We start from the raw sequence: 20,457 nt of genomic DNA, 5'->3' as shown, positions 1-20,457 counted from the left end.
TTAAGAACTTGAATATAAATTGCTGTCTAGCTTATCACAATTTATTTTAACAATTACTGCATATAGCATATTTATTATGTTTAATATTGTTGTGAATTATAACATGATGTAAAGTATTTATTAAACTCTAATCAAATTATATAATCCATTCTTGATGAAAATTATATGATAAAAGATTAAATTTTTTGATATATAAATATAGTTATATACATATTGTTGCATATTGAATATAGTGCATATAATCTATCAATTTATCGTTTTATATATATATTATAAATAGAATATTACATATATGTATATAAGTATATAAGTATATATATATATATATATATATATATATATATATATATATATATATATTACAATAATGTATGTATCAATTAATGTTTATATTTTAAATTTATTGTTATTATTTAAATTTATTGTGCGCTCATCATTAAAAAATTATTATATACACAAATATTGAAAATAATTATTATCTTATTTGGAAAGTAAATCCTAATAGTAGAAAACTAGTGTTACATAATTTAAAAGAATTTATATATATATATATATATATATATATATATATATACATATATATCATATATAGTTCGCATGCAAAGCACTTTTTATATTTAAAATAATAATAACAATAGTAATAACAACATTAATAATATTCATCAAGTAGTGATATTTCTATATCAATATCGATACATAACATATACGACAACATTTTCTTTCATACTTTCTATGTTTGTACTTTGTAATTTTCTAAATATTTTATCAGGCTTATGCAATAATAATACATTGAAATTCATTGGACAATCTGTCACATGACATTTTATATTATACATACATTACATATTATTAATTAAGTCTTTTATCAATATATCTCAGAATACATAAACATCTAAAAAAATCTTAAAGAATATTTCAGAGACACCTCAAAAAATCTAAAATGCAGTTTGCCTCTAGTCATATTTTATATCATTCATAAAATTGTGACGTAAAATATATGTTGTAGCACTTCGTTATTGACTGCAAAATTTATACTGTAAAAATATGAAATACTGCAAGTCATAAATATATTGTTTTGGAATGTTTTCCTTGATAAATTAATTTCACGTATCCAAGCTAAAAATTCATGATGTATCACTGTTCCCTGCGTTGTATAATATCTGACAGTATTTGACTCGAGTTATCGCCCTCTCTCAAATCACCATCTTCATCCGAGCTAAATTCGGCATTAAGAAGATTCATTAAAGATGTTGATTTTTCTGTCAATAATGGTATATTTGAATCAGTTCCATCTTCATGTTTAGCACTGTTGCTAGTCACTTTTGATTGTAATTCCAAGTTGTCAACCATTTTCTTTCTATTAAGTAACACCTTCTGGACGACATGAAGCATTATACCACCAAGGCACATTAACAATCCTATAAAGTTAAGGCCAGTCATTTGGTCTCCCTTCAACGCAAAGGCTAGTGCTAATGTACATATTTCCTGTAAAGAATCATAAAAACTGAGATATGTTTGAAGATAAAAATTAAAACATATTGATTGAATGGAAAGAGGAAACTTATATATGTATAAAACATTTAGAAGCATGCATAAAATTATAAAATTTAATGGCTTGCATAAATATAATGTTTAATAATATATATCTAATATCTAATAATATAATCTGTAATGTCTAATAATATAATCTAATGTCTAATAATATATATAATATTTGAATATACAAAATCTGTTTATTTATGAATTATAGCTTTTTTTATAATTTATTCAAATTGTCAGTGTTTCACTGGAAATAAAACATGAGATATGTCATCTAATATGAAAAAAGCAATAAAATTAATTAATATCATCATTTACCTTAAATACGCCCGAGATCGATAGTGTCAGACTAGAAGTGTAAGTAACAACTAAAAATTCCATCACTTCCATACTAAATGCTAAAATGGCACCTGCTATTACAGCACTTGCAGTTAATAAAATACTACCGACATCACTCCAATCGGTAACTCTAATACCAGTATACATTCTACTTCCTAAAATTTAATTTATTTCTTTCAATATTTTTTAAATTATATAATAAAACGTGCAACGCATATATTATGACTAAATTAATAAACTAAAATTAAAAAAAAAAGAAATTTTTAACGATTACTTATATAATGTCTAATTAATTATAAAATTTCGATAAATAAATTACATTAGAAGGTTGAACAATAATTGAGTTTTAATTATTTAAACGTTATCAAACAAAGCACATTAAATAACAAAATTATATTAACAATAAATAATATCTGAAACATTTTCACATTCACTTTTACTTTTTCAGCCAAAGCATATAAAATTCAGATTCTAACTCATGATAAAATAAGATAATAGTCACAAGAGGCTTATATGTATAAGTGAAAAATTGATTTATTGCAAATCTATCAAAACTTGATATGCTTTTTCTGTTTTTTATCATTCATCCTAAAAACTGTATTGATCAAGTCGTTTAAAATTAAGTCGTGTACATAAAATATGAAGTGAATATGATATCGAATATTGAATGTGTGTAATCGAGAAATATTAATTTGAATCATATCAGTCAATTATACAATATCATTAAATTCCGTTATTTGAAATACTGCGAATTACCTTCAAACCATACAGTTACAAATATTGCTGGTAATAGCATCCAGGGTTGCATGTAATACATCATGTCTATTGGATCGTGGAGACCAAGTTTGGATCTTTGCATAATGAGTTGTGTCATGGTCCATCGAATACCACTCGCAAACGAGGCTAAGAGACACAATATAAATCCGAGAACACCAAATTGGGTAGATTTAAAAGTGAACATTGCTAATCCTCCTGCTATCATCACTACTATTCCTACTAAAGACCATGACTAGAGACAATAAACAAGAGAGAGAATTATTATTTTTCTGTTAGAAGGAAATATATGAGCCGTAATAAATAAATTATGTAATTTTCTAATTAAAAGACTCATACCTTTTTTTCCAGGTTAAAGAGAAGGGAAAATCCAAGAATAAATATAATAGTAGTTGATTTAGTCATGGTAACCCTAGGAAGGAATTCAACTGTATATAATAAATAATAATAAATGTCTTATGTGCTGTATATATATAATTGATGTTCTAATACATGTTTTTATACCTACAAAGATATTGAAATTAATGAAAGTGCCCAATTGGATAAACCAATATCGACACCGCTGGCTATTCCTGGTACCATTATGGAATAAATTATGTTTTGCCATGGTAGATTTATCCGTCTTCCAGTAAAACATCTTCTAATGCATCGTATTAATGCAGATAGTATAAACTTTATAATCAAATGACAAACTACTACTCCAAGTGGAAAATTAAATCCCTAAAGATATTGTCAGTTATTAACAAATTTTTATATTAGATATAGATATATATTAGACAAAATTTATTATATATGTAATTACTCACATATGTATTATAAAGCCATGGATTGTAGAATGTAAGGCCTATTGATAAAACAAAGTAAACAAAGATCAATAAAAACACTTGGTATGCTTTCCTCCAAAATGTAATTTCTGGGCTTGTTACATTTTGGAAATCTGGAACATTTTGCGGCAAGTATTCTGATGTATCTACATCGTCTCTAGCAATTTGATATTTTATGTGCGAGCGTGTCATATTCTGTAAATTAAAAAATTCTGAAAAAAATTTAGAAATTGATTGATTGGCAGCACAATGTTTTATAAATAAGAAGAGAAAGAGAAGCAGAAAAACAAGCAAATAAAGCAATGCAAAAATATATAACTTGTCTCGTTTTATATTATACTATATTAATAATAGAAAAGACTCAAGAATCTTTATCTCTATCATTTTAACCGTGTTTCTTGGAACTTATATAAAATGCACCTAAATAATTTGTAACCCAGCTACAAATATATCATATATTTTTTTCTATGATTATGAACAAATTACTGTTTATAATATCATAATAAAAAATCTCTACACAAGACTAATGAAAGAATAATGATGTATCATAATTTCAAGATATGATAATTTTCGAAAGAACAGCTTTCGCTGTTTTCAAAAAAAACTTTCTTCTACCGTCTTCGAAACTTTCTTCTATTTTTTTTTTATAAAATTTTTATTCATTATTTTAAACACATTTTTCTATGATTTTACTCGGTTTTATAAAACGGAGCACACAAAGTAGCGCTCCATTTCTGCGGGATACGAGATGCGAAAAAAAAAGCATAATACATAAATACAGAAAAGCAATATATTCGCGAAAAACATACCGCTTTATGGAATCTTATGCCTAAAGAAATCACTGATAAATCATCGCGATTGTATTCCAGGAAATGATACGCATATCGTTCGTATGAAAAATCGAAGAGCGTCCATATGTCGCTCACAGCATCACCTTTCCTGAAAGTAAAGATTGAGGAATCGAAATTAAAATCGTGAGAGATCGGCAGTAATCAAATATCATTGGAAATATCATCGGAAATACATATAATCGTTCACCTTCACTTTAGTATAAGGTAATATAATTCGGCGAGAGCATAACCTAAAAGCAAAAGCGATGTACGACAACTGTCACCGTGACTCACTATCAATTTCCTCAAGACTTCCCTTCCCCTCGATCTTATCAGTTTTTGCTGCGAGCCGTTTTATGCGAGGGTGGTTCGCTTATCAGGTTGGCAATGATAAAGCAAACATGCTTGTATTTTCGTCTTCTCTTTGATCACCTGTCGATCTGTCGCGACTCACACGCACGCATATAATTAATTACTTTGTATTGGATCGTTAAAAAAAAAATTACCGCGTTACGTCGCAAAATCGATACCGCGGTGAAATGTTTTGCCTTGCATTTATTAGATCACCGAAATAAAAATTGGACGATACGAATAATCTTTACGCTTACGAATAATATTATGATTACAATTTTAATTAAATTAATAATAAATAAATGTAAATAATAAATATTAATATTTAAATTAACAGATATTAAAATATATAATTATATTAATAATTATATTTAATATAAATATTTAATATTAATAAATTATAAATTATATTTAATATTAATAATTATATTTATAATATGTTATGAATTTTTATATTATAACAATTTTTATATGAAATATTCTTCTAAAGTATTAAAATATAAATAAAAATATTTACATATTATTATTTTAATTAAAATATTTGATGTCAATTTTTAAGGAAGAAAATTGATATAAATGAGATGTTTTGAAAAAATCGAATTTCTTTGCCTTAAGGTTTTGAGTTTTAAAAATATGCCTGAAATATTTTATTGAAATTTAAAGAGTTACAGAAGCATTTAAATAATAGCCCTTTTTTAACCGTAACATTGATTTCTCCTCTTAATTAGAAAAATCGCGCGAATTCTTGCAAGTAGCAAAATATGCGTCAAGTATGTAAAATAACTATGTTAAATATTTACGAGCACTCAAGTAAAATTTGCGGCTACTTGCGAACCGAAAAAAATTAACCTTGCGATTATCATATATTTTAACGATAAGATTCCATGTAGCAATAGTTGGCAGTTGTGTGCAATGGCATAAAAATAAAGAGAGTTATGTCGGAAATTTTAACGCGAATTTGCTTAATCCCAAGCAATATTTTTCTCAACGATATACAATTTTGAACCTAATATATAATGTAAATCGTTTTCTCCCTTTTTTATTTTTTTATTATTATATGTAAAATTATTTTGTAGAAATATTTCCCTCCTTTATTTTTTTTATTATATGTAAAATTATTTGGAATATTTATGAATATATATTTTTAGACATAATATTTTAACATTTAACATATTATTTAACATATTATAAATATTTGGAAAAGTTATAATAATGTACAAATATAAAATGAGAAATATACAATGTTATTGAAAATGATGAAATTGCTTGACAATTTTGCGAAATATAATTCATTTACTTTAAAGAGAAAAAGAGACACACATATATAAAATGTAAAAAACTGAATTTTGTTAATCAAAATTAATGGACTAAAATAAATGGGTGTATCAATAAGCGAATTTTTTTATCTCAATCCAATTTTTATTATAATTCATTCATTGTCTATTCCAGTCTCGTCAGATTGTTTTATTTTCATCATAAAGAAGATATTTTTATTATTATATATTGCAATAGTGGTATCAGTTTTGTCAGTTTTGATTATGAATTATTCCGCGTAAATAACAATTGATATCATTCATGATTTAATGGCTGAAAGTGTTAATCATTAGGAAAATTGGCAAAATAAACTCAATGTTCAATATCTTCAGAATATATAAATATGAATATATGAATATTCGCGTAATAGAATCGTAAAATTTATACACGTAAAAAGAGAATAATTTTTTAATTAGATACATTAAATAACAGATTGGTATTCCATATTTAAAAACTAGTAAAAATAATTTCGCATAGTTATAATCACCTTAATTTTTTCTGCAATATATAAAGAACTCAATGTTCTATTGAAACAATAATTATTGTGTATATATTTTTCTGTAAATACATGTAGCTGACTAGAAATCGCTCTATCCGTATTGAATAAACTTTAGATTTTATCATTTTTGATCTTATCTAACTTTATTTGAATAAGCTTTAGATAATAATATTACCTGTATTTTTTCTCAAAATGTTAAATTTAATTTTAAATCATTATGCTAATGAAGAAAATATTTTTTTATATATTATATATATATTTACTCATTTTTCTGACATAGGATGCCATATCTGTTTTCATTATAATTAAGAGAGTTTACCCGATAAAGATGGAGAAAGGATTCAGTCATTCATAAAAAAATTCTTTAGAGCAAAAAAAAGGCATGCTTTCCAATTATATGAATTATTTACAGATTGGAACACAATTGATAAGTAGCAATACACCAACAAGCATATTTTGAGTCATATACAATATCATTAAGTGTTATAAGATTTAACAATTAAGTTTTAAAAATCTTAACGATGGTAAAAGTTTTAAAGAATTTTTTTGTCAAAGTTCTTAATACATTTTACATTTTTTCTTAAATATATTATGTAGAGATAATAAAAATAGGCGCGCAATATTTAAATTTTAAATATAAATTTTAATTAATTTATGTGCATATTGTGCAAATGTCATAAAAGCAAAAACAATAATGAACAAAAATAACATAAAAGATAACACTTCATAAAAGATAACATTTCAAAATGCAGATTACTCAGGATTTCATCCTGCAAAGAAAGAAAAAAAAAAGATGCTCACTGAGATATGTTACCTTTTATGGATATATCAATTTCTTAATTAAAAAATTAATTAATCTTAATATTAATTTATTTTTTAATTTTAACTAATATACACATTATAAATATATGTTATATATTCTACAGTTTTACACACACGCACGCACGCACACATACACACAAACACACAGAGCATAATATGATTTTTCTGTCATATTTTACAAATGAGAAAAGTTTTTAATGTGATCAAAATTTTCAAAACTTTTTAAGACATATATTTATTAAGATTTTCATATTTCAAGAGATTCATATTTTTTAAATAAAAGGAAAATTTAAAAAGTATACTTAAATATGTAGAAACAAAGATAAATTTGTTAGATTTTTTAAAAATTTGCAAGACTTTAATCAATATTTGAAACAATGCAGCAAAATTGCTCGAAAAATGAATTAAACATCCATTATTATGGTGATTATTTGCGATTTTCGGTTAAGATCGCATTCGCGGATTCAATCTCGATCAAATAGTGCTAGTTTGTCATTACATCTCAAAATTACATATTTGTTCAAAAAATGCGTCAAGAATCAGAGTTTAAAAGAAAAAAGAAATAATATATTATACACAACGCGCAAGTGTTCGTGCACGCACACACACGCACACACACACACACACACATTGGTTTGTTCGTTACACGTATATGATCAGCCGCTTTCTTCTCGTGTGTTATCTCCGGTCGCTGCGATTCCCGTTCCTGTAGCCACCGCGGCCGCGCGAGTTGCTCTTGGTTGTCGGTGCCGACTTTGCCGTCGACTCTCGTTCTGACGACGAGTATCGCACCGAGCCACCGGGTAGACCGGAGCCGCCACCGCTACCGCTTCCGACATTGCCGACATTGTTACCGTTACCGCTGCCACCGTTTCCGCTTTTCGCGGTCGTCGAACTCGCCGTGGCTCCGCTACTGGGAGTTGTCGTGTTACTCTGGATAGCCTGCAGATAGAGATTGCACGTGTTTTTAATCGAAATTAGCTTTACAGATATTTTGTACAATCCCAGCAAAAAGTAGCTGAAAATCAATATTGAACGAATATCCACTTTTGGTGTATTTTGAATATGAGAAATTGTGTGGAATATTACAATTTGATTTTAGCTACAGTACAGAGATGTATTTTTTAATATTTATTGCGTTTTTATTGAAATATTCCGAATTTTGTTAATCGAAATGATTAACTTTTGGCAGAAAATTTCGCCTTGTGACAGATACATGGCTAACTTTATTGAATTATATTTAATATCTTTTTAATCAGTTAGTATTTGTATAATATTATTCGATCAAATATTTCCTCTGTGTCTAAACTTTTGCAAATTTTAAACAAATTCTGAATATTATTTCCATGTGTTTTTATTATTTGAATCGACGTTATACGTTTCCCATAAGAACACATGTTAATTCGGTGCAAATTAAAATCCTTATAACTTGTGAACGCTTTAATGAATAGATTTAAAAATTGTACTGAAGATTCTAAAACATATGTAAGGACATTCTGTACAATTTTCATTAAATTTTCAATATTTTGAAAATAGATACAAAACATCCTTAATCGAAATGCGTTCGAGTCGTTGTCTATATAAAAACAGATTAATGTTACTTTTTTGGTATACTTTTCCAGCTCATATATTGTCATTTGTTATTCATTTAAATATATAAATAGTTTTTAATATATATGAATTAAATAGTATTCATTTCTAAACATGTTTATCTAAATGATGGAAATATTGAATAAGACATTATTTTCCTGACTCTCTCACAATATTGAAGAAAATGGTTCCTACTCAACAAACACCAGTAACATTTATATAATTGTTAATTGTAATTTCCCACTCAACAATATAATTGTTACATGTTATATAACTGCTACATAACTGTTACATAACCTGTAACAATTATTTTGTTGAGTAGGAAATTATTAATATAACTGTTATTTAATATTTGCTGGATATATTCCTAAACTTGTAACATAATAAATTATAAAAAAATTCATCTACATCAACAATCCCAACAGGAAATTGAAGTAAGATATAATTCGACACTGGAGAAAATTAATATAATAATTTTGACAATGCGCGAATGAAAAGAATTAAAAAAAAAAGTGGAGCATTGCGAGTAAAATTTTCAATTAAATAGTATTTATTTCTAAATATTTTTATCTGTAAATGATGGAAGTATCGAATAAGACATTGTTTTCCTGACTCTCTCACAATATTGAAGAAAATGATTCCTCAGCAAACACCAGTAACATTTATATAATTGTTAGTTGTAATTTCCATTCAACAATATAACTGTTACATGTTATATAACTGTTACATAACACATAACAATTATTTTGTTGAGTAGGAAATTATTAATATAACTGTTATTTAATATTTGCTGGGTATATTCCTAAACTAGTTACATAGTAAATTATAAAAAAATTCATCTAGATCAACAATCCCAGGAAATTGAAGCAACATATAATTCGAGACTGGAGAAAATTAATATAATAATTCTGACATGCGTGAATGAAAATAAGAATCAGAAAGAAAAGTGGAGCATTGCGAGTGAAATATTCAATTAAATAGTATTCATTTCTAAATATTTTTATCTGTAAATGATAGAATTATCGAATAAGACATTGTCTTTCTGATTCTCTCACAATATTGAAGAAAATGATTCCTATTCAGCAAACACCAAGTAACATTTATATAATTTTTTATATAATTGTTAGTTGTAATTTCCCACTCAACAATATAACTGTTACATAACACGTAACAATTATTTTGTTGAGTAGGAAATTATTAATATAACTGTTATTTAATATTTGCTGGGTACATTCCTGAACTAGTTACATAGTGAATTATAAAAAAATTCATCTAGATCAACAATCCCAACAAGAAATTGAAGCAACATATAATTCGACCCTGGAGAAAATTAATTTATAACATAAATTAAATTAATAACAATTCTGACAATGCGCGAATGAAAAGAAGAATTAGAAAGAAAAGCATCGTGGGCGAAATTTTCAAAACATCATGTACCAAGGGCTGCCGTCCCGATTGACCCGAGATACTATTGGCGTTGCCGTTGTTGGTGATGCTGTTGTTGACGTTGCTGCCGGGCGGGCCCGAGCCGCTCTGATTCACCAGCTGCTGCGACAGAATCGGATTCGGGTCGCTCATGTTGACCTGCTCGTTGATCACCATGCAGAACTCCCCTATCTTCTGTATATCGCCGTTCTTGCCCGAGTACAGGGTCAGGCACTGCCGCCAGACGGACGCGTAGCCCTTGGTGAGCCGCACGATGTCGCCCGGCATCAGAAGCTGGCCGGGCTCGTCCCAGATGGAGACGTTCATGCAGGCGGTGCTGTCGGCCACTTTGAACGTTCGAACTTCGCGGTTCTCTTTAGTGATGGTAGGGTGGCTAACCTCCAAAACGATAAACACTACGTTGATGTTCTTCTGGCCCGCCCGGATATCCTTTATCAGCACGTAATCCATCGTCCCTACAGCGACTCGTGCCTACGCACGCACGACACATACACACATACACACGCGCGAGCGATCGAGCGTCCTTATCGAGGACGCTCGTCCCGTGTATCTGTCGCACGCGACGCGTGTTACCCAAATGACGCACGACGGACGTCCGTGCGTCAAAGTGCACGTTGTCCCCCACACTCGGAGTACCTTCCCCCTTCCGCCCCGCTCGACCCCTCTCGTTAATCAAGCTCGGCCCTTGGGGTTTTGGAGAGGAATCGAGGATCGTTCGCGTACTCGAAAAATATCACCGACTCGGTGAGACAGAGCTTAACGACAGAGTCGGTGGTGCATCAGAGAAATGAGAAGGGAGTGTCGTTGATAGGTGACATGGGTCGGCCATGTCATTCTCTTAGTTTGTAGCGCCACCGTTCATCGAATGACACGCGCGCAGCATCATCGTCATAGAGCTTATATATCTGTAGATGCCTTCCGTATATTTTTCCTTCGCGTGTTTAGATATTTCCTTTGGGTCGAATGACAGACAAAGATATCTTCTATCCTTTGTTGTAAAACACGCGTCACATTTAGAGAGATACTCATCCGTTATTTATGGATTTTTTTTTAATATTATCTCGAAATATTTTTTGAGTCATGTTTTTGGAAAGGATTTTACCGGAGCGAGTATTCTGCTTAACCAATCGGAAAATTAGAATAGGATAGAAATTTCTATATGAGAGTGACACTCGATTGACCACGTCGCCAATTGGCCAATTCAAAATAGGACTCTCTGATTGGTCAATCGTTGCTGGTTACCTTAGGCACAAGTCGATATAATTGGCTGTGGTCATGGAGCTTATATATCTGTAGATGCCTTCCGTATATTTTTCCTTCGCGTGTTTAGATATTTCTTTTGGGTCGAATGACAGACAGAAAAAGATATCTTCTATCCTTTGTTGTAAAAAACGCGTCACATTTAGAGAGATACTCATCCGTTATTTATGGATTTTTTTTGAATATTATCTCGAAATATTTTTTGAGTCATGTTTTTGGGAAGGATTTTACCGGAGCGATAATTCTGCTTTAACCAATTGGAAAATTAGAATAGGATAGAAATCTCTATATGAGGGTGACACTCGATTGACCACGTCGCCAATTGGCCAATTCAAAATAGGACTCTCTGATTGGTCAATCGTTGCTGGTTACCCTAGGCACAAGTCGATATAATTGGCTGTGGTGAATGAGCTGTGGTCTCCTCTGAGAACATTCATGGACATTGGCTTTGTAGTTCATGTCCACGTTTTCAATGTCCATAGAGGGAGTATCACTTTCAGGGATTACCTAAAAGCAGGCCATGACACCTCTCAAGCTTCTCTCTGTATACAAACGGAAATGTCATGAATATATAAAGTGTACTTTGATGAATTCGATGTAGATATCAACAAATTATATGTATGATTCTAATATTCTGCTAATATAATTAAAATCTTTTTTTTTATTATTGTAATTCTCAGTTATCCTTACATAAGATCGTCCTTTTTTCAATCCAAATAATTATCGAAAATATAAAATGACAACCGATATAGTGGCAATGTTAAAAGAACCGAGAATGATAAAAATATGTGCTCCGATGGTTAGATATAGCAAGTGAGTATAATAAAATAAAATGATAATTCTTAAAAATTGATTCATGTAAATTATATTATTAATTTTTTTTTCCGCTATGATTGTAGATTACAATTTAGGACACTTGTAAGACGATACGGATGCGATATATGTTTTACGCCTATGATCTTAGCCGATTCGTTTGTCCGATCTTTAAAAGCTAGAGAAAATGAGTTTACTACGCATAAAGAGGATAATCCACTAATTGTCCAATTTGCGGCTAAAACTGTAAACGATTTTGTTGGTGCCGCAGAAATGGTTGCACCGTAAGTTTATTATATATTATAGCTTATACATATATTTTATGCAATAATATTGCAAATGCTTGTTTTTTGTCAAATTAATAAATAGATAAAGAAATATTATTTATTATGAGTATTATTATAATACTCTCTATTATTATTTAAATTAATAAATAGACAAAGAAACATTATTTATATATTGTTTTTTGTATTGCTTGTTATTTTATTTATTTTGTAATTAATAGGTATTGCAATGGTGTAGATCTGAATTGTGGTTGTCCGCAACGTTGGGCTATCAAGGAAGGATATGGTGCTGATTTATTGAAAAAACCGGAACTTGTAAAAGATTTGATATATGAAATCAGAAATCATATTCCAAGACCATTCACTGTTTCTGTGAAGATACGCCTGTTAAAGGATATACGTCAGACAATAATGTTATGTCAAGTCTTGGAAAAAGCTGGTGCTTCATTTTTAACAGTCCATGCAAGGACTCCTGAGATGCGTAATGAACCAATTGACTTGGACAATCTAAAGCTTCTTAGAGATCATATACAGTTGCCTCTAGTTGCAAATGGTGATGTGAAAAATTTAGAAGATGCGGAATTTTTATTTAAGGAATCTAGATGCGAAGGAGTAATGTCTGCTAGAGGTATTTTAAACAATCCAGCATTATTTTCGGGACATTCTACTACTCCACTTGTTTGCATTCAAGATTGGTTGAATATTACATCGACTATTCCAACAGAATTTCAATGTTTCCATCATCATTTAGTATTCATGTTGGAAAAAATTCTACCGAAGAAAGAGCGAATATTTTTCAACAATTTACAAAATAAATCATCTGTATTAGAATTTTTAGAAAATTATTATAATATCAGACCAAGTATTCAACATAATTTAATGGAATTAACCAAGTGCAATTTTGATATTTCATATGTACAGCATAGAAAACAATTTATTAATTATTGGGATGATGATTCATTTAATTTTTTGGGAAATATATTTGATGCAAATTCATAAAAAATATGTTTTTAACTTTAACCTATTTTCACTTCTCTGAGACAAAAGATTTTCAATTTTTTTCAGCGTATTTTAAAGATTTTTCTTTTTTTTTTTTTTAATTTGCATCTAGTTTAAATTATTTTCTATAGAAGTAAAATTTTATATTTAAAAAATTTTATATCTGATTTTTACAAGATTGATTTTAATAGAAGTTTTAATGTTTTATTGTTTTAATGTTTTAATTTTTTTTATATGTATTCTTTAAACAAAGTAACTGTGTACAAAAAAAATTTTGTTTTAGAATTTAATATATATATGGAAAGGAAAAAAAATATCTATATATTTTTTTCTTTCCGGTTTCATCGAAGATATACAGTATGTATATAAATTCTACAGGTTTTATTGAGAAACAAATTTTGTAAAAACTTTAAATTTTAAGAAAATGTAAAACTTTAAATTTTAAGAAAATGCAATATATAAAAAAATGATTTTTCTTTATTTAAAAATCGGAGGAAGAAACTCCTAAATCGATATTTAGTCGGTCTCAAATTTTTTAAAAAACCCGCTTTATAAGTCGCCATTTTATTTAATTCCTCTCAGATTCCACATCTACAGATGGCAGTAAAATAAAACTTGTTTGAAAAGAGAGAGTTTTCTCTCTTCTTTGTTTTTTGTTGTCCTCTTTATTTCTATTTTTATTCCGACTCGCTTATTTTCACATTCTTTTTGATGACACATTTGTTTTCATTGATAAATCAAAACGATTTTCGCATTATTGTACTGCTAACAAATGTAATACTGCGTATATATGTGTATGATTATTATTATAAATAATATTTGAAAATATTATAGATAGTGAATTTAATAAAATGAGTTATAATTCACGTAAGTCTTGTACAAAATTTTGCCTTGCATTGGTCTATATTTGTAGCATATATTTGCATAACTTATGAAAATATCTAATTATCATAATTATTAAACGCTAATATTTTTAGAAATTGAGATTAATATATATATAATATAAAGTATTTCTCTTGTATTGTAATATCTCTAACTTATCAATAAGATTTAATATAGATTGTATTAATGTTTATTTATTAAAAATCTCTTTTTTAAACCTTTTCTAACTATATTATTTTATTCTATTTTTCCTAACAAATTTTTATACATCTTTCAAAGTTTTTCATTCATATGAAATACAATGAGAAAAAAAGATTATAATTTAACATGGTTCTAGACATTACGGAAGAATGTCCTTTAACAAGGGAAAAAAGTTACAAATATAGATTATGTGTTTACTGTGGCAATGGACTAAATTTTATCATTGTCTGTTTTGTTGCGTTGACTTTTGCTATCACTACTATGTTGGTGCTGCAGATTCTTTATACTGAAAATATACCACAGGTAATAAATTAAAAAAACTATATATATATATATATATATATATATATATATATATATATATATTTAGTGTAATAAAAAATTCTAATAAAATTCTAATTATTTTAGAATAGCCTTCATGGCATACATGGAGCAGTTGCTACAGATTATTCAAATTGTTCTCAAATTGGTACTAGAATATTAAGGAAATTAGGCAATGCAGTGGATGCTGCAATAGCTGCAACCATTTGCATGACTGTAGTAGCACCTCATAAAACTGGTCTTGGCGGGTGAGATATAGACTAAAATCTTAATTATGTTATGTTTTTTTAAATATCTTTTTCCTTTCAGAGGTGGTTACATAATGATATATAATTCTAAAAGTGACATTCATCCAGTTGTTATTGATTTTGCAAATAATGCTGATAAAGGTTTGTGTATTCTGTTCTATTTATGTGATAAAAAGAAATTCAATATATATAATATTACTTATCTACATAATATAGGTTTCTTTGCTAAAGCTGGAATTCGTTTGCCAGCTCTACTAAAAGGATTAGAATTTGCTCATATAATATATGGCAACCTGCCATGGCATGATATAGTAGAACCCTCTGCTAAGTTGGCTCGAGAGGGTTTTGTTGTATCTAAGGATCTTGTGGATGAAGTATCAAGAAATACAGATTATGGAACACATTATAATGGTCCTTTGAATCCAGGTGATATATTACAATTGCATGAGCTTGCAAATACATTAGATATGGTGGCAGAATACGGTGTAAAAGGTACACTATGTATTATATTATTTTTGCAATTTAATCTTCAATTGCAAATAATAATTTTCATGCAACGTTATTTTGATTTTCTTAATAGGATTGTATTAAAACTTCTTAATTTTTTTTTTAGTATTCTACAATGGTAATTTGTCGAATAAAATTCTGCACAGTAGTAGTAATTTACATGAAGATTCTTTGCAAGAATTAGCAAGTTACATGCCCACTTTAACAATTGCACAAAGCTCAACATTACATCATCATACAATTTATTACCCACCGCGTATGTCTCTTATGCAAACAGTAATTGAGACATTGGAGAGCCTTCCAATTTTAATGGGAAACGCGTCCACAATAGAATCGCTAACTCTTGTCGCAGAAACATTGATGCACATATATTCGTCTTCTCATGTGCAACATGGTGAGTCATATCGCTCTAATTATTACTGGCAAGCATAATTGTTTAATAATCATATGATCACGATTTTAGGGGAAAGAGGAGCATTTACTGGAGTTATGGCAATGGATTGGCAAGAAACATATGTTTGCATTTTATCGTTAGTAATTCAAATCATTTATATTTACATATCTATTGGATAACTTTACATATTGTTATATTTTTTAATATATTATAAATAATGCAGTGGTTTAAGTTCACCTTTGGGACCTGGAAATATGACGGACGCTGGATTTTTGTTAGATAATGTCGACGATAATGACTTATTTACATTTATCCCTATTATTTTCCATTATGAAAAGGGAATATGTGGATTACGTGGAGTATTTGGTTCGGACGATGTTTTTCTTAATGGGCAAATCCTTTATAATCTTATCGTTCGTGCTCTTAACGTTTCCGCCGCAATAGAATATCCCAGGTACATGAAAAGATTTAATAATTTTAGATAAATTGATAAAATATTATCTTGCACATACATACACACTGTATCATTTTATTTGTTTTTACAGATATTATTTTGCTCCTGATGGTATAATGATAGAAAATAATCAAAGACATTCGATAGACACTGCATTGCAGGCTCGATTATATCCCATGATATTATCATTACCTATCTTTGATGATAATTTACTTATAAAAAGTATAAATGCAATTATTAAGAAGAAAGATTCGTTATCGAGTCATTCTGATAGTCGTGGAAACGGAATAGCATCCCGATTTTAAATATACTCCTTGTTATAAGAATACATATCAAAAATCTTAAGAATCTTAAAGATCGCATAACACTGTGATATTAGAAAATATAATTTTAGACTTAGATGTTATCACAAATATTCGTGGGCACACGCAATAAAGGTGATCGATTGTTTAAGTTATATCATTATATAAGTGAAATGAAAGGTATAGATATTTTGTAAATATTAAAACATTAATTCTCTATTACAATACTGTTTTACATGAATAAGTGTAAATACATATATTTATACACTGTTGCAAAACTAAAATGAACTTTTGCATCAGTTTGAATTTAACATACATACTTACTTATAAAAAGTGCTTTCTACATTATACTTCGTATTTTTAAAAAATGTATTTTTAAGAAAATATATAACAATATATACAATTGTAAAAAAATGATATATATATACATATATAAATTCTAATAAAATTATATATTATTGTTATACTTTAAGCTGCTGTCTCTCCATTTTATATTCTTTACTTAAATCTAATTGCCTAATCCTTGCATAAAATGCACTGGCAGTAAGTACAATGATATTACTTATCCACCAAAGAAATGATTTTTCTTCATTAAACCAATAAGTTGCTAGAACTGTTTGAGCACATGCTTTTGCAGTACCGCTAACATTATGTGTTAGAGGAGATGTGACCTTTATTTGAAGCGCAGTAAAGTATCCAATGGCAAAACCAAATACACCACCAATCGTCATAGCACCCCAGAAAAGAGGATATCCAAGTTTCTCGTAATTGTATACAATTGTTGGTTCACCGCTAATTATCATTAATGGAATAAAGATAATAATGCTATATACATTGTTATAATAAGAAAGTAACCAAATGTCGTTATTTACAGCTGGTAGTGTCTGCTTTAAACGGATGGAATATAAAGATAATGACAATGATCCGAGCACACCGAAAAATGTACCAAGAATGGATAAGGAACCTGCTACATGCTCCTGATCTACACCCAGCCAAAACCCAGAAACGATTACTGCACAGCACATTATGCATTTGAAGGATGTTTTTTGCCCTGTAATTTTGATCGATTAATTTCTTCAATAATTTTTAAATCAAAGTTTTTGTTTAAAGTTTTTTTTTTGTAAATTTCTCACCAAGTAAGATATAGGTAAACACCACATTAAATACAGTCGTTAGCGAACGGCCTATATAATAAAAAGCGACACCAACATACTTTAAACACAAGTTATTAGTTGCTATCATTCCAGTAAACAGGAGTGATAATGGCAGTACCTATAAAAGTTTGTCTATATAAACACATTATATATACTTTCACAAAAATAAAAAAATTTGAAGAGAAGATTTCAGAAAGTTCAAGATCTTATCTTCCATATATTTTAATTTTCTTAAAGATTTCATAAATTTATTGGACATTTTAATAATATTTCGTAATTTTGTTTGTAACTTGCAATGTTGAATATCGACAATTTACATATCTAACTATTAAAAATTGAAAATAGCAATGCGAATTGTTTGAAAATTGAATCTATTTTTATATGATTGAAAAATAATAATTATACAATATTGTTAAGAGAATTTATATACCTTTTTTAAAACATCCTTTTTAAATGGACTACCATCTGCAATTTCAATGTATCCTGGGAACCATTGTGATAGTTTGCGTAAAATAATGCAAATAACTGTACTCACTATGCATTGAAACCAAGTTACAAATAGAGGGGCATCCAAATTCACAGCTTTACTGGATAAGAGTGCCTTATTTACAAATACAGTTAAAATGGATATTATCCTAAAAATGATTTAAAAATATATGTAGTTTTATATATATATAATTATATCAAAATTTATAACAATTATACTGAGCATATTCTTTATATTATAAAAGAATCTAATATATAAGGGTATTTAATAAAAATAAATTGATAAAATTGAGAGAGAGAATATGCAAACAATCTAATATTAGTTTACAACTTACCAGTAGGCTGCAATTACAAATGTAATGTATATATATTTGGATGCAAGTCCTTTTTCCAAGCTCATCTTGATAAAATTTATATATTTTGGAAAAAATTATATATATATTTCAGTCAAAAATATGGATAAATTATTCGTATGGTTACAAAATAATTATGTAGCACTGACAACTTGCATTGAGTGTTTTTCTGTCGAATTATTGTTTTATATATTACTATAAAAAATATACCATAAACAATTATACATAAAATCAAAATATTTCGATGAAATGTCAAATAATTGAAAATCACATAAAGTATATATAAATGTAATTAAATTGTATATAAATATCTGTCTAAAGCCTAAAGTTTTACTCGTTATGCTGAGGCATACATTTAATGACAACTGATAATAGCTTAAGAATATGATAAAAGCTTACATTTAACATTATTCGTTTATTTTGTAATCGTATACTATTCTTTATTTATAAAGTATCTTCGAATATTGTCGAGTTTTGATTGCCGGATTGAGCTGAAATGTCAAATAATTTTGAGGTTAAATACGATGGAATTTTTTCCAATATTAATATATGTATATATTTGAGAGATCATATTAATAAAAGTGATCAGATTACGATATATATATATATATATATATATATATATATATAAAATAATTTTACAATTTAACTTTATTAAAACTGCGAGAGAGGCTAATTTTACACGCACATGGAGTCGACCTCCTTGACTTGACAGTTTATCTCGAGTTTGACACGCACACACATTTTTCAACATTTTCTCTTTATATGTGTATATTTTAATATTTTCCCTAAATGTTTTTAATATTTTCCCTAAATTTAAATGGCACATTTGCAAAATGAAACTATTTTAGCATGCTATCTTTTATTCACTTTTTCTCTCTCTTTCTCATGTGTTTATCACATGGGTATTCATTTTGACGAGTGTTGAAATGTGTTGAAAGAATCGCTCTATCTTCGTTTGATATTCGATGTGCAATAAAGACAGAATAATGCTCATAAAGCGTGCAAAGCGAATATGACAAGTAGTGAAAGGAATAACGTAAGAGAAGAAATTTATTTAGAGCATTTAGAGAACTAACTAATAATTGAGAGATTCGTGAGATTTTAATGTAAAATAATTTATATTTTTTTCATAGCTTCTTAAAATACAAATAATTTAATCAAGCTTTTACTTTTAATATTTTTAATGTTTATTTTAGTTTATATATATATATATATATATATATATATATATATATGTGTGTGTGTGTGTGTACAATATAAAACATTTTATATTTTCAAGTAACAAATAAATATTACCTGATTTTAGTATATGTTGTTTTCATATTTTGGATTATATTTAATGCTTTGATTTATATGTAATATACAGGGTGTACCTCCTAGAAGTGGCCACCCCCATATATATATATATATGTGTGTGTGTGTGTATGTATATTATTTTGATGCACGTTTTTTTATAAATTAAACAGTT

At 28.3% G+C, this 20,457-nt stretch overlaps 5 protein-coding genes across 8 annotated transcripts; 2 read left to right on the top strand and 3 right to left on the bottom strand.

The window, feature by feature from the left end:
• Window positions 1–934: 934 nt before the first annotated feature.
• On the bottom strand, window positions 935–4,852 carry LOC105254404 (solute carrier family 35 member C2). 4 transcript variants are annotated; one of them, XM_011263057.3, is made up of 8 exons: window positions 4,515–4,852; window positions 4,286–4,415; window positions 3,459–3,671; window positions 3,161–3,372; window positions 2,992–3,064; window positions 2,635–2,887; window positions 1,858–2,033; window positions 935–1,485 (listed from the first exon to the last, which is right to left on the bottom strand). In XM_011263057.3, exons 3-8 carry the CDS (start codon window positions 3,666–3,668, stop codon window positions 1,135–1,137), a joined length of 1,275 nt encoding a protein of 424 aa, XP_011261359.1. In that variant the 5' UTR covers window positions 3,669–3,671; window positions 4,286–4,415; window positions 4,515–4,852; the 3' UTR covers window positions 935–1,134. The 4 variants fall into 4 exon arrangements, with proteins under 4 accessions (XP_011261359.1, XP_025262117.1, XP_011261358.1 ...); XM_025406332.1 differs by having other exon boundaries at window positions 4,601–4,852; XM_011263056.3 differs by having other exon boundaries at window positions 3,459–3,688; window positions 4,515–4,851.
• A 2,774-nt stretch (window positions 4,853–7,626) lies between these two features.
• On the bottom strand, window positions 7,627–11,174 carry LOC105257986 (SOSS complex subunit B homolog). The gene is made up of 2 exons (XM_011268967.3): window positions 10,320–11,174; window positions 7,627–8,234 (listed from the first exon to the last, which is right to left on the bottom strand). The coding sequence occupies exons 1-2, from the start codon at window positions 10,776–10,778 to the stop codon at window positions 7,971–7,973; spliced, it is 723 nt and encodes a 240-aa protein (XP_011267269.1). The 5' UTR covers window positions 10,779–11,174; the 3' UTR covers window positions 7,627–7,970.
• A 960-nt stretch (window positions 11,175–12,134) lies between these two features.
• Window positions 12,135–13,684, top strand: LOC105257987 (tRNA-dihydrouridine(20a/20b) synthase [NAD(P)+]-like). The gene is made up of 3 exons (XM_011268968.3): window positions 12,135–12,401; window positions 12,488–12,685; window positions 12,907–13,684. Exons 1-3 carry the CDS (start codon window positions 12,325–12,327, stop codon window positions 13,682–13,684), a joined length of 1,053 nt encoding a protein of 350 aa, XP_011267270.1. The 5' UTR covers window positions 12,135–12,324.
• Window positions 13,685–14,490: 806 nt separating this feature from the next.
• LOC105257988 (glutathione hydrolase 7-like) lies at window positions 14,491–17,360 on the top strand. The gene is made up of 9 exons (XM_011268970.3): window positions 14,491–14,551; window positions 14,904–15,070; window positions 15,176–15,336; window positions 15,398–15,477; window positions 15,553–15,828; window positions 15,950–16,237; window positions 16,307–16,373; window positions 16,461–16,691; window positions 16,783–17,360. Exons 1-9 carry the CDS (start codon window positions 14,536–14,538, stop codon window positions 16,994–16,996), a joined length of 1,500 nt encoding a protein of 499 aa, XP_011267272.3. The 5' UTR covers window positions 14,491–14,535; the 3' UTR covers window positions 16,997–17,360.
• A 75-nt stretch (window positions 17,361–17,435) lies between these two features.
• On the bottom strand, window positions 17,436–19,110 carry LOC105257989 (GDP-fucose transporter 1). Its single transcript, XM_011268971.3, has 4 exons — window positions 18,969–19,110; window positions 18,578–18,782; window positions 18,127–18,265; window positions 17,436–18,044 (listed from the first exon to the last, which is right to left on the bottom strand). Exons 1-4 carry the CDS (start codon window positions 19,031–19,033, stop codon window positions 17,455–17,457), a joined length of 999 nt encoding a protein of 332 aa, XP_011267273.1. The 5' UTR covers window positions 19,034–19,110; the 3' UTR covers window positions 17,436–17,454.
• Window positions 19,111–20,457: the final 1,347 nt, after the last annotated feature.

Source organism: Camponotus floridanus, unplaced genomic scaffold (genome assembly GCF_003227725.1).
Source record: "Camponotus floridanus strain SB8 unplaced genomic scaffold, Cflo_v7.5 scaffold14, whole genome shotgun sequence".
Lineage (NCBI taxonomy): Eukaryota > Metazoa > Arthropoda > Insecta > Hymenoptera > Formicidae > Camponotus > Camponotus floridanus.
This window is presented reverse-complemented; position numbering and strand designations above follow the sequence as displayed.

What these genes read in the sequence shown, in the direction of transcription:
- LOC105254404 (XM_011263057.3), bottom strand. Translation starts at nt 3,668, where the DNA reads ATGACACGCTCGCACATAAAATATCAAATTGCTAGAGACGATGTAGAT. An exon ending in CATGGCTTTATAATACATAT is followed by an intron (nt 3,373 to 3,458) that starts GTGAGTAATTAC and finishes CAATATCTTTAG; the next exon opens with GGATTTAATTTTCCACTTGG. An exon ending in TCTTTAACCTGGAAAAAAAG is followed by an intron (nt 2,888 to 2,991) that starts GTATGAGTCTTT and finishes TATTGTCTCTAG; the next exon opens with TCATGGTCTTTAGTAGGAAT.
- LOC105257986 (XM_011268967.3), bottom strand. Translation starts at nt 10,778, where the DNA reads ATGGATTACGTGCTGATAAAGGATATCCGGGCGGGCCAGAAGAACATC. An exon ending in AATCGGGACGGCAGCCCTTG is followed by an intron (nt 8,235 to 10,319) that starts GTACATGATGTT and finishes CTCTATCTGCAG; the next exon opens with GCTATCCAGAGTAACACGAC.
- LOC105257987 (XM_011268968.3), top strand. Translation starts at nt 12,325, where the DNA reads ATGACAACCGATATAGTGGCAATGTTAAAAGAACCGAGAATGATAAAA. An exon ending in CCGATGGTTAGATATAGCAA is followed by an intron (nt 12,402 to 12,487) that starts GTGAGTATAATA and finishes CTATGATTGTAG; the next exon opens with ATTACAATTTAGGACACTTG. An exon ending in GCCGCAGAAATGGTTGCACC is followed by an intron (nt 12,686 to 12,906) that starts GTAAGTTTATTA and finishes TGTAATTAATAG; the next exon opens with GTATTGCAATGGTGTAGATC.
- LOC105257988 (XM_011268970.3), top strand. An exon ending in CATAAAACTGGTCTTGGCGG is followed by an intron (nt 15,337 to 15,397) that starts GTGAGATATAGA and finishes TTTTCCTTTCAG; the next exon opens with AGGTGGTTACATAATGATAT. An exon ending in ACATATGTTTGCATTTTATC is followed by an intron (nt 16,374 to 16,460) that starts GTTAGTAATTCA and finishes TAAATAATGCAG; the next exon opens with TGGTTTAAGTTCACCTTTGG.
- LOC105257989 (XM_011268971.3), bottom strand. Translation starts at nt 19,033, where the DNA reads ATGAGCTTGGAAAAAGGACTTGCATCCAAATATATATACATTACATTT. An exon ending in AAAAGGATGTTTTAAAAAAG is followed by an intron (nt 18,266 to 18,577) that starts GTATATAAATTC and finishes AAACTTTTATAG; the next exon opens with GTACTGCCATTATCACTCCT. An exon ending in GTTTACCTATATCTTACTTG is followed by an intron (nt 18,045 to 18,126) that starts GTGAGAAATTTA and finishes TCAAAATTACAG; the next exon opens with GGCAAAAAACATCCTTCAAA.